Below are 13,535 nucleotides of genomic sequence, written 5' to 3' on the forward strand. Positions count from 1 at the left end.
TGAACCGTTTCTACAACCTATGGACTTACTTCCAAGGACTCCTCAGCTCATGTTTTCAATATTTATTGTTTATTTAATTATTATTATTATTATTATTTCTTCTTTTTTACTTTCTTTTTGTATTTGCACAGTTTGTTGTCTTGTATAGATTGATTGTTTGCCTGCCCTGTTGGGTGCAGTCTTTCATTGATTCTATTATGTATCTTGCCCATACTGAGAACATCTGCAGGAAAACGAATCTCAGGGTTGTATACGGTGACATATATTCACTTTGATAATAAATTTACTTTGAATTTTGAATCTGAATCAATCCTTCTTTAAAAGTAAAGTGCAGTTTATTGAATGCAATTATGTACTAGATAAATGGTGATTGATATAAATCCGTCAGTAACTTGTGACAATTCTCCATTCCTGATGTATCACTTTACCCAAACTTATGGGCTGATTAATGCTGTAACTTTCCCATCATTTTTGGCAAAGCTTAGACTGGAGTAGTGCACTAAAGACTGCTTACCTCTCCTTGTCCTTTGATGGTCTGTCATTGTTACCATTGTCTCTGGAAGCGATCAGCAATTTGTCATTGGTTTGCTATCAGAAAACTAGTTTGGATAGAAACTTACATCTCCTGTGTCCATTTTGCAGAGATTTGAGCAACAACAGTATCAGTGTGCTCAGTAATTTCAGCTTCAGCAACATGTCACACCTCTCAACACTGTGAGTATTCATTTCCTTTCAATATCACATAACCTCCAATTTGTATATTATCTTATTTATGGAACCGGGCTGTGAATACGTGTTTTTATTGCTAATGCAGTTGAGTGTTAATTTTATAAATGCAAATGACCATTATTATTCAATTGTTTTTGCTTCTGATGTCAATAGTTCATGTTACAAACAGTATTAAAATGTAACTCTCAGTATAAATACTGCTCCTCTGGTTGTTATCAGATCTCTATACTTAAGTTGTTGCTGATTAAAGGATGTAAGACCATAAGATATAGGAGCAGTAGTAGTCCACTCGGCCCATTGAGTCTGCTCCGCTATTCAATCATGGGCTGATCCAATTCTTCCAGTCATCCCCACTCCCCTGCTTTCACCCCATATCCCTTGATGCCCTGGCTAATCCAGAACCTATCTATCTCTGCCTTAAATACACCTAATGACTTGGCCTCCACAACCACTCATGGCAACAAATTCCACAGATTTACCATCTTCTGACTAAAGTAAATTCTCTGCATCTCTGTTCTAAATGGACAACCTTCAATCCTGAAGTCCTGCCCTCTTGTCCTAGACTCCCCTACCATGGGAAATAACTTTGCCATATCTAATCTGTTCAGGCCTTTTAACATTCAGAATGTTTCTATGAGATCCCCCCTCATTCTCCTGAACTCTAGGGAATACAGCCCAAGAGCTGCCAGACATTTCTCATATGGTAACCCTTTCACTCCTGGGATCATTCTCGTGAACTTTCTCTTAACCCTCTCTAACATCAGTATATCCCTTCTAAAACAAGGAGCCCAAAATTGCACACAATACTCCATGTGTGGTCTCATGACTGCCTTATAGAGCCTCAACATCACATCCCTGCTCTTATAATATGTACCTCAAGAAATGAATACCAACATTGTATTCGCCTTCTTCACCACCGACTTAACCTGGAGGTTAACCTTTAGGGTATTCTGCACAAGGGCTCCCAAGTCCCTTTGCATCTCTGCATTTTGAATTCTCTCCCATCTAAATAATAGTCTGTCAGTTTATTTCTTCCACCAAGGTGCATGGCCATACATTTTCCAACATTGTATTTCATTTGCCACTTCTTTGTCCATTCCCCTAAACTATCTCTGTTTCCTCAACAATACCCGCTCCTCCACCTATCTTTGTATCATCGGCAAACTTAGCCACAAATCTATTAATCCTATAGTCCAAATCATTGACATACATCGTAAAAGGCAGCGGTCCCAACACTGACCCCTGTGGAACTCCACTGGGAACTGGCGGCCAGCCAGAATATGATCCCTTTATTCCCACTCTCTGTCTTCTGATGAGCACATAAAACAGCGTAGGTTGCCATGATATGTGAGAATAAAAAAAAGTTCTAAAATTATTTTTCTAGAACATTGTGTCTCTTTAATTTCTGGATTCAGGCTCCAAGTCTAACCTAGATTAACTGAGAAATTTGAAGTTTTTTTTGATTGACTGTAAAGTGAGCTTTTATCCACATTGCTATGACAGCAAACCAGGAGTAATTCAGCTGCCAGCCAACAATTTTCACAATTGTCTTTCACCTGCCAATAGTAGTTGGAACAGACCTAACTGAAAAGGTTATAGAGAGACTCTTGATCCTGAATAACAACACCAATCATTAGTGAGTAAAGGAAAGTAACATTTCAGCATAAAATATTTAATGCTTAATATTTTTAGAATCTTCTCATCACCTTATCCCTCCTTTTCTAATCATATCTCTCTCTGTCTCCGTCTCTCTTTCTTTCTCCTTCCTTCCCATGTCCAAACCCTGTCCTTCCCCACACTATCCTCTGCCTGTCTCACTGTGCTCTGCTCCACCACCAACCCATTGTCATCCTTGTTAATGTTTTCTTCTCAGGATCTTGAGCTACAACCGGCTGAGGTGCATTCCACTTCACGCTTTTGATGGTTTGAAGTCCTTACGACTATTGTGAGTATAAAGCAAGGTGTCAACTGAAAGAAGTTTTGAGTCATTGAAAATTAAGGAACTAGGTTTTGTGTCTTAGATACCATTGGGGAATAAATTCACATCTTAGTATTCAGCCCCTTACCTCAATCATCTCTTTTTTTTTCTCGCCCATCCCATCCCTTTCATGAGCTCTCCATGCTATTTTTCAACTGTAAGACATTCTGTTTTTTGCTATAATTTTGTTTTTTGTGTGGCATTGTCAAGTGTTTCCTCAAGGTCATCCATCTTGACCAGGCCAAATAGAAATTGTTAACAACTTTTCTCCAAAGGATCTTAGCAAGTAAATCAACTTTTTGCAAGCATTAGATTCTGCTATAGTTGAACTCTACAACTTCTGTATCGTCTGCTAAGTGTCAGAACCACCAAACTACTGTCTGCGAACTATAAAAACAGAGAAGCCCTGTTCTCCTTATGATGAACTGCACAGCTGTAACATCATCCTGAGATCAACACATGTTTCTCATATAGCAAATCCTGCCGGGATTGCTCGATGGTGCAGATTCAATATAGTCCCCTCAGCTTGCAAGAAGGTTGAGAACAACAGTATTTGTAATCCAGAAAGTTTGCAAATTAGAAATGTGGCCATGAACTGAGTAGAGGACTGCACCCTGCAACAGCTGGCAGATAGATCCTACTAGTCTCCCAAATGCTTGTTCATACGCACATCTCAGGAATTAGTAAGATGGGGCGACTTGTATGTGAAAAAATTTCCTGTTACATTCTGAGATGAGGTGGGCATAATGTGAGCATTACCTGTGAAAGGCTTGCTTCATTGTGCTTGAGGATAATTTCAGTCTGACCAGCAAAAGTAAAGGGATAAGGTCAAGATGCGGCCAAGAAATATAGAAGAGGTTTATTTATTTATTTATTTAGCCAGGCCCTTCAAGCCATACCACCCCAGGAACCCTAACACCAGTTAACCCCTAACCTAATCACTGGACAATTAACAATGAGTACTTAACCTACCCAGTTAAGTGAGAGGAAACTGGAGCACCCAGGAAAATCCCACACATTCCACGGGCAGGACATACAGAGACTCCTTACAGAACAGCACTGGAATTGACCTCTGAACTCTGAAACACGCTGAGTTGTTATAGCGTCCCACTAACTGCTATGCTACCATTGTTTTATCCAGAAGCAGAGCGGCAGAGACTACTTAGCAGTGTATGATATTTTACTAATAAGCTGCAAAATAACAAGCCACACGGGGCCACAAAACAAAAAAGTAACAGAGGGCTAGGAGGAGCTGGTTGAGGCTGGCTGGTTCAATGGGTGAACAAAGGACTGTGGCTAAGAGCAAGGTTTAAATAGGCTGCAGGTGATGAGGTGGAAACGAGTTACACGTGACTCTTATTAGCTGGGTGGAGACTGGAGGTGCCTGCACATGCCGGCCTGACAGATGATCATTGAACATTAGGTGAGTATTCATATTGTAACTGTCTGTTATTTCCTTACTTAAAGTATGTGGGTATCACACATAATGTGAGCAACTGTTATGCATCCTTGTTGAGAAGGTGCTAATGAACCATCTTCTTCAATCACTGGAGAAGGAGAAGATGTGTGAGGGAAAGAGATCCCAAATTGTCTGCCTGTGATCCTGAAGGAATGGAGTCAGGACCCTGATGTAGGGTTTCAGTTCTAAATGTTGACCTTTCCTCCCATAAACGCTGTTTGACAATTGATATCTTCCTGAAAATTATTTGATTCTCTAAAGTCCCATGGCACTATCTCATTAAAGTGTTTAAGATGATTAAGTCATTTGATTGGGTTCATAGAGAAAAGAAAACTATTAGGCAGAAAAACTCTAACAAGGGGCCCTACTTTCAAATTTGAGCTCCATTACCTAAGTGTGGAGGCAAGAAGCAATGGTATAAATGGAACCCTGGAATCTCTAACCTGTCAAATAGACAAAGCCATGAACGTTGGTTAATTGGACCTCAAAACTGGAGCCTGGGTGATTCTTGTTGTGTGAAGGATATCAATAGATACTGAACTGAAGTGAGTAAATAAAGGGAATAAAGATTAATAGTAGAATGGGCAGTCGGAACTGAATGACCTAATGGATTAGTCATATGCATTATGTTTGACCAGCTTGAAAAATGGGCTGAAAAATAGCAGATTGAATTTCATGCAGGCTAGTGTGAGGTGTTGCCCTAACAAACCAGGGCAGGACTTATACAGTAAGTGGAACTGAGGAGATAGATAGAACAGGGGGATCTGGGAGTACAGATTCGTAATTCCTTGAGAGCGGTGTGACAGGAAGATAGGGTTGTAAAGAAAGCTTTTGGTACATTGGCCTTCATAAATAAAAGTATTGAGTAAAGGAGTTGGGATATTATGTTTAAATTGTATAAGACGTTTTTGAGTCCTAATTTAGAGTATTGTGTGCAGTTTTGGTCAACCTAACTTAAGGAAAGGTGTCAATAAGATTGAAAGAGTGCAGAGGAAATTTACAAGGATGTTGCCAAGACTTGAGGACATGAGTTATAGGGAAAGTTGAATAGGTTAGGACTTTATTTCCCAGAGTGTAGAAGATTGAGGGGAGATTTGATAAAAATATACAAAATTATGAGGTGTATAGATAGAATAAATGCAAGCAGGCTTGTTCCATACAGTTTGGGTGAGACTAGAGCTAGAGGTCATGAGTTAAGGGTAAAAGTTGAAATGTTTAAGAGGAACATGAAGGAGATCTTCTTCACTCAGAAGGTGTTGAGAAAATGGAACAAGCTGCCAGCAGAAGTGATTTCCACATTTAAGAGAAATTTCGATAGCTACATGGATGGGTGGTATTCAAAGGACTGGGTGCAGATGGTTAGGACCAGGGAAGTAAATAGTTCGTCACAGACTAGATGGATCAAAGGGCCTGTTTCTGTGTTGTAGTTTTCTATGACTATGAATCTAAAACATCTTCGCCTCTCACTTTTTGATTACATCCATCTGAGATTCTGGCAGTTGCGATAAGACTATAAGACCATAAGATTTAGGAGCAGAAGTAGGCCATTTTGGCCCATCGAGTCTGCTCTGCCATTCAGTCATGGGCTGCTCCACTTCATCCAGTCATCCCCTCTCCCCTGCTTTCACCCCATACCCTTTGATGCCCTGGCTAATCAAGAACCTATCTATCTCTGCCTTAGATACACCCAATGACTTGGCCTCCACAGCCACTCGTGGCAACAGATTCCACAGATTTACCACCCTCTGACTAAAATAATTTCTCCTCATCTCAGTTCTAAAAGGACGTCCTTCAATCCTGAAGTTTTGTCCTCTTGTCCTAGAATCCCCTACCGTGGGAAATAACTGTACCATATCTAATCTGTTCAGGCCTTTCTGTGAGATCCCCTCTCATTCTCCTGAACTCCAGGGAATACAGCCCAAGAGCTGCCAGACGTTCCTCTTACAGTAACCCTCTCATTCCTTGGATCAATTGATATTTTTCAAAAAGTCCTGTTACATTAATGGATTGAGTTCTTTAAATGTTTGTAGTTCCCTATAAAATGTTATATCGTTTTTTTTTTGCTTATTTCTAGTGATGTATTTTTATGTTTTTTTCAATAGGACTTTACATGGTAATGATATCTCCAGCATACCTAATGGGGCATTCAGTGGTCTCACATCACTCTCTCATCTGTAAGTAACATTGAAAAATGCTTCTGAAATATATCCTTAAACATACATATGAATTAAAAGCAATAAATACTCTGTATCATTACAGTAGAGAGCAAAGGGGATACCATTTTACATTAGAATTTCAAATTCTGTCGTGTACTTGATGGATTTTAAAATAATTTATTTTCCTAATGGATCGTGCCTTAGAATCAGAGTCAGATTGATCACTGTCATATGTGGTGAAATGTGTTGTTTTGTGACAACATTAAGTGCAAAGGTATAAAAATCTGTAAATTACAGAAATAAATATTTGACTCACCGCCTGTTACACCACTGGCGTTCAGGGCAGCAATGAAGGACCTCCATCTCTGGCAGTGTTTAGGGCTTCCTTCATCGTGTCAGTAGCTCGGTTTTCACTACTGTCAGTCATGGAAGTCCGGGATGGAGTCTTAGGAATACTATTGCAATCGGATAAAGAAGGATTCTTCATTGCTGTTTCTGTAACAATTTTGTTTTACTAGTCAGGGTTGTTAGCCCTGAGCTGAACCCTGAAACTGGAGGAGCACTCTTAGTCTGTCCTCTTTGGCATGGGTGACCATAACAAGAGCCAAAGCAGAAAGCCCTGACTCCAGCCAACACAGCTGTCCAGGTCACTGAGGCGCGCAAGCCTCCAAACCATGACAAGGATGTTGTCCTGTTGGTTGAAACATAACTAAGTAATACAAGAAAAAGAATAATGAGATAGTGTCCGTGGATCATTCAGACATCTGTTGATGGAGGGGAAGAATCTGTTCCTAAATCATTGAGTGTGTGTTTTCAGGCTCCAGCCCCGCCCTGATGGTAGTAATGAGAAGCGAGCATGTCCCGGGTGGTGAGAGTCCTTCATGAGGAATGCCCCCTTCTTGAAGCACCGTCTCTGGAAAATGTCCTCGATGGCGGGGATGTCTGTGCCCCAATGGAGCTGGCAGGTCTATAACCCTCTTGCGATCCTCTGCATTAGTGGCTCCATAAGTAGTGAATTCAAAGGCATTTTGTGGACGTAATGCCCCAGTCTCAACTGAAGGTTTGTGAAGTTGGGTTTAAAGGCAATTTCCACACTTCTGTGCTGATTAGAGCTCTGAAGCTATCTACGTCCGATTACTGCAGTCTTGACATTGTAGAAGATAAGCGTTCCACAACCCTAATGCACAAGCAATGATACTGAAAATATGTAATTCCTTCTTAAATTAACTTCAGGGACTTTTTTTGCAAACTGATATTAACCTTTGGATATTTCATTTTTTTAATGTTTCTTGCCATTTTGCTGTGACATGGTTGACCAGGCAGCAATGTGCTTTAACTTTTATGGGACTGGTGTCCTCTCATTATACCTCCCAGTGCTGGTGGATGCCATTTACCTTTCTGTTTCAGCTGATCATGGTGGAATTGTGCTGGACCCTTTTTGGATCGAGCAGTCACTGTTGAATGGACCGTAAAATAATGTTGTATTTTTTTCTATCATCCAGCTGGATTTGCAGGTATTTCCCAGCCATTTCCTTCATTAGCTTTTGTTCAATGGAACATTTTCTCAGTCCTGTGTTATTTCTGACATTGATAAAGTGTTTGGAAATTTTATCAAAGTCATCTAATTAAGTTGTTGGCAGACTTTCCCACTTGCTGTTGTAGGCAGAAGGTGGGAATTGGTGCACACAATTGTTTGGTCAGTTCTACAACCTCTGCTGTTGGTTTCATGGGTAATTTTGGATCAGTATATCATCCATATTTCTGTATGTTGTTTTGAGTTCTATAATGAAGCTATATGTGTTATTTATTTCTCATTTCTTCATTTTCTTTTCACGAATTTGGCCCTGTTTCTGTATAACCACTAAATTGTACATCTGTCTGCAATATCAATTTGAGTCTTGGCACAGCTCCTCCTGTGATTGAAAAGTAACATTCTTCTACACCAATGTCCGCTGAAGGGATAATTAGATAGGCATAGTTTTGAAGAGTCTCCACTAGGTTATACATATATCACTGTAGTTACAATTTGCATAGAAAAATTTGAGTGAGTTGACAATAATTTCTGGCTCAGATTCATTTATTTGCCATATGTACATTGAAACAGACAGTGAAATGTGTCATTTGCACTAACGAACAACACTACCTGAGAATGTGCTGGGGGTAGCCCGTAAATGTCATCATACATTCCGATGCCCACAATAGTCAACAGAAGACAAGCAACAACAACAACAGCAACCACACAGAAAATCAACTGTAGCAAAACAAGCCCTTTTCCTCCCTCCCACACACACCAAGGTAGGTTGCCTCCAAACTCCATTCCCCAGCCCAGACTCACAGATATCGGGACTTCAACTTCGGCAAACCTTGACTAGTATGCCATTGGTGCCTACTATGAATGAGTGGAACCACTCTCAGCTCTGACCGGGAAAGATGCATGTTCAAGAACCATTTTGGAGTCTGGAGTACAAAATTGATTTTAGAGTTGCATGTGCAGTATTGAATCAAAAGGAAATGCCTCTCAGTGGCAACACTAGATAAATGCTGGCCTCTCTCCACAAGTAAATGTTAATGATTATTAACCAGTAATGGGAAATGTAATAATTCACGCCCCCCCCACCCCAAGTCAGTACTGCTGACTTTCAGAGTGTTAGTGTACCATTAACTGCTATTTCAAAACAAGTAGATTTCAACACAGACTAAAAGAATGAGTAGATATTCATGGTTTTAATTAAGGATACAACTTGAAATTTAGTGAATGTAATCAATTTGAAGTAAGACTAACAAGCACAAAAAAATCGGCTGATGCTGGAAATCCAAGTAACACACAAAAGATGCGGGAGGAACTCAGCAGGCCAGGCAGCATCTTTTGGAAAGAGTGAACAGTCAATGTCCCATGCTGAGACCCTTCATCAGGACAGGAACGAAAGATGAGGTCAGAGCAGGAAGGTAGGGGGAAGGGGAGGAGGAAGTACAAGGTTGTAGGTAAGACATTGTGATGTAAGGTGGGAGCTGTCTTCTAATTTAGCAATAAGAAGCTAATTCAGAAATAATGAGGTGGCCTGGTACAACGCTTTACAGTACCTGCGACCCAGGTTCAATTACCACCACTGTCTGGAAGGAGTTTGTACGTTCACCCCGTGACCATGTACGTTTCCTCCGGGTGCTCCGATTTCCTCCTGCAGTCCAAAAATGTACCGTTTGCTATGTCAGTTTGTCATTGTAAATTGTCCCATGATTAGGCTGGGATTAAATTGGGGGATCGCTGGGCAGCATGGCGCAAACAGCCAGAAGTGCCTGTCCCGTGCTGCATGTCAATTAAAAAAACATCAAAAGTTTATTCCAGATTGGCTGCAAGTAAAAATGAACCATACCCAACAGCTGGTTTGGTGCCCATTATATAAACAGGATTAAATGCTGAGGTGCTGATTAAAATTAATGTGTTCATAGGGGATTACTGCACTAATGTGTTCCTTTGGAGTTTTAACTGTTGTAGTTAAGAGAATTTATAATGCATGCCCTGTATTACTGTTTGTCTATTAAATAAATCTCTACTAAGTTCTGATAAAAAGTGCATACATTACAGCAACATTTGTTATGAAGAACCCATATAGGATATTTTACAAATCATCCTTTTCCATTATTTCTTATTATTGACTCCAATGGAGCATTTTATGAATTGAAAGTGGACTGTTTGTTTTGTATCAAGCCTAGAACGAGTTAATGAGATCTCTTCCATTTTCCAAATACAAGGATGCAAAATATTCTCTGTATCCTGTGATTTCCATTTAAAATTCATTCAGCTGTGGCGTAGATAGATTTTTTTTATTCAGGAATGGACCAAGATGCAAACTGGGCACCTCAGCAATAGGGCAAACATGGCATTGTCTGATTAACCCTGTACAAAATGTGGTAGCAGAGTTGAAAGCTGTCTTCAGCCTCAGAGGTTTGACAGAGAAAGAAATGGAATGTGTGGCTAGGAAATATAATCTGTGTTAGCCACCCAAATTTTGTCTTCCCAATTTGGTTGAAGATGCTTTCTGCCTATTTGTTATCGGTTGCCCGACAAGATAATTGAGAATTGTAAGTTATTAGAAGAGTTGTAAGAGATGATGGTAAGGTAAGCTAGTGTCATGAATAGGAAAATGGACACTGAATAGAGAAGGAGATAAAGGCAAGGATTACTCCCGAGGAACACCAGAAGCAACAGTGTAGACAAAGGATAAAAGCCATTGCTGGAGGTTGACTGGACAGTGAACTTGAAGAAGACAGTTGAACAACATTGGATAGGGGTTAATAGAAGTTGAGGAACCACATCAGTGACAAATGGGTGCTCATTGTGCTTTTGATAAGAGGCACTTTGGTGGAACCTATAAGTCTCTTTATATGAGAATAAAAAACCCAAAATATTCATAATGCATTCTGTCCAGCTCCTTTGAAAGTTTGCTTAACAAAGTGCTTTCCAGAAGACCAAACCTTTTGTAGATCAAGGAATAGCTGTAATAGTCCTGAAGCGAACCTTGTCAGAGTGGTGTGGTGGATGGATACATGGCAGATGTAATTTCACAAAGCACAATGCATGTTGGTAGGAAAACTAACTAATGTACAGAACTGAAAAAGGGGTACAATACCGAGGAAGGTAGGGGTATGTGAATAAATTGCTGGAAGTGACAATGCCGGTAGAGAGGAGATTAACGCAATAGAAAGGAAGGACATTAGCCGGGAGGATGCGGAATCGATATGGGTAGAGCTGCGTAACACTAAGGGGCAGAAAACGCTGGTGGGAGTTGTGTACAGGCCACCTAACAGTAGTAGTGAGGTTGGAGATGGCATTAAACAGGAAATTAGAAATGCGTGCAATAAAGGAACAGCAGTTATAATGGGTGACTTCAATCTACATATAGATTAGGTGAACCAAATTGGTAAGGGGGCTGAGGAAGAGGATTTCTTGGAGTGTATGCGGGATGGTTTTCTGAAACAACATGTCGAGGAACCAACTAGAGAGCAGGCCATTCTAGACTGGGTATTGAGCAATGAGGAAGGGTTAGTTAGCAATCATGTCGTGCAAGGCCCCTTGGGTAAGAGTGACCATAATATGGTGGAATTCTTCATTAAGATGGAGAGTTTTATAACTAATACAGTAACAAAGGTTCTGAACTTAAAGAAGGGTAACTTTGAAGGTCTGAGACGTGAATTAGCTAAGATAGACTGGCAAATGATACTTAAAGGGTTGACGGTGGATATGCAATGGCAAGCATTTAAAGATCGCATGGATGAACTACAACAATTGTTCATCCCAGTTTGGCAAAAGAATAAACCAGGGAAAGTAGTGCACCCATGACTGACAAGGGAAATTAGGGATAGTATCAATTCCAAAGAAGAAACATACAAATTAGCCAGCGAAATTGGCTCACCTGAGGACTGGGAGAAATTCAGAGTCCAGCGGAGAAGGACAAAGGGCTTAATTAGGAAATGGGAAAAAAGATTATGAGAGAAGCTGGCAGGGAACATAAAAACTGACTGTAAAAGCTTTTATAGATATGTGAAAAGAAAATGATTGGTTAAGACAAATGTAGGTCCCTTACAGTCAGAAACAGGTGAATTGATCATGGGGAACAAGGACATGGCAGACCAAGTGAATAATTACTTTGGTTCTGTCTTCACTAAGGAGGACATAAATAATCTTCCGGAAATAGTAGAGGACCGAGGGTCTAGTGAGATGGAGGAACTGAGGGAAATACATGTTAGTAGGGAAGTGGTGTTAGGTAAATTGAAGGGATTAAAGGTGGATAAATCCCCAGGGCCAGATGGTCTGCATCCCAGAGTGCTTAAGGAAGTAGCCCAAAAAATAGGGGATGTATTAGTGATAATTTTTCAAAACTCCTTAGATTCTGGATTAGTTCCTGAGGATTGGAGGGTGGCTAATGTAACCCCACTTTTTAAAAAAGGAGGGAGAGAGAAACCGGGGAATTATAGACCAGTAAACTTGATATCGGTGGTGGGGAAAATGCTAGAGTCAGTTATCAAAGATGTGATAACAGCACATTTGGAAAGCGGTGAAATGATCGGACAAAGTCAGCATGGATTTGTGAAAGGAAAATCATGTCTGACGAATCTCATAGAATTTTTTGAGGATGTAACCAGTAGAGTGGATAGGGGAGAACCAGTGGATGTGGTATATTTGGATTTTCAAAAGGCTTTTGACAAGGTCCCACACAGGAGATTAGCGTGCAAACTTAATCACACGGTATTGGGGGTATGGTATTGATGTGGATAGAGAATTGGTTGGCAGACAGGAAGCAAAGAGTGGGAATAAATGGGACCTTTTCAGAATGGCAGGCAGTGACTAGTGGGGTACTGCAAGGCTCAGTGCTGGGACCCTAGTTATTTACAATATATATTGTAGACTTAGATGAGGGAATTAAGAGCAGCATCTCCAAGTTTGTGGATGACACGAAGTTGGGCGGCAGTGTTAGCTGTGAGGAGGATGAAGGGTGACTTGGATAGGTTAGGTGAGTGGGCAAATTCATGGCAGATGCAATTTAATGTGGATAAATGTGAGGTTATCCACTTTGGTGGCAAGAAGAGGAAAACAGATTATTATCTGAATGGTGGCCGATTAGGAAAAGGGGAGGTGCAATGAGACCTGGGTGTCATTATACACCAGTCATTGAAAGTGGGCATGCAGGTACAGCAGGCGGTGAAAAAGGCAAATGGTATGCTGGCATTCATAGCAAGAGGATTTGAGTACAGGAGCAGGGAGGTACTACTGCAGTTGTACAAGGCCTTGGTGAGACCACACCTGGAGTATTGTGTGCAGTTTTGGTCCCCTAATCTGAGGAAAGACATCCTTGCCATAGAGGGAGTACAAAGAAGGTTCACCAGGTTGATTCCTGGGATGGCAGGACTTTCATATGATGAAAGACTGGATGAACTAGGCTTATACTCGTTGGAATTTAGAAGATTGAGGGGGGATCTGATTGAAACGTATAAAATCCTAAAGGGATTGGACAGGCTAGATGCAGGAAAATTGTTCCCAATGTTGGGGAAGTCCAGAACGAGGGGTCACAGTTTGAGGATAAAGGGGAAGCCTTTTAGGACCGAGATGAGGAAAAACTTCTTCACACAGAGAGTGGTGAATCTGTGGAATTCTCTGCCACAGGAAACAGTTGAGGCCAGTTCATTGGCTATACTTAAGAGGGAGTTAGATATGGCC

The 13,535-nt window shown here is 40.7% G+C and overlaps 1 protein-coding gene across 2 annotated transcripts in view; it reads left to right on the plus strand.

The window, feature by feature from the left end:
* Nucleotides 1-13,535, plus strand: part of LOC134349406 (slit homolog 3 protein-like) — a 674,478-nt gene that overhangs the window by 599,628 nt on the left and 61,315 nt on the right. For both annotated transcript variants that reach the window (XM_063053662.1, XM_063053663.1), the window contains 3 exons: nucleotides 643-714; nucleotides 2,603-2,674; nucleotides 6,269-6,340. In XM_063053662.1, coding sequence (XP_062909732.1) covers nucleotides 643-714; nucleotides 2,603-2,674; nucleotides 6,269-6,340 — 216 coding nt within the window. The remainder of the gene's footprint in view (nucleotides 1-642; nucleotides 715-2,602; nucleotides 2,675-6,268; nucleotides 6,341-13,535) is intronic.

Source organism: Mobula hypostoma, chromosome 7 (genome assembly GCF_963921235.1).
Source record: "Mobula hypostoma chromosome 7, sMobHyp1.1, whole genome shotgun sequence".
In the NCBI taxonomy this organism is placed as follows: Eukaryota; Metazoa; Chordata; class Chondrichthyes; order Myliobatiformes; family Myliobatidae; genus Mobula; species Mobula hypostoma.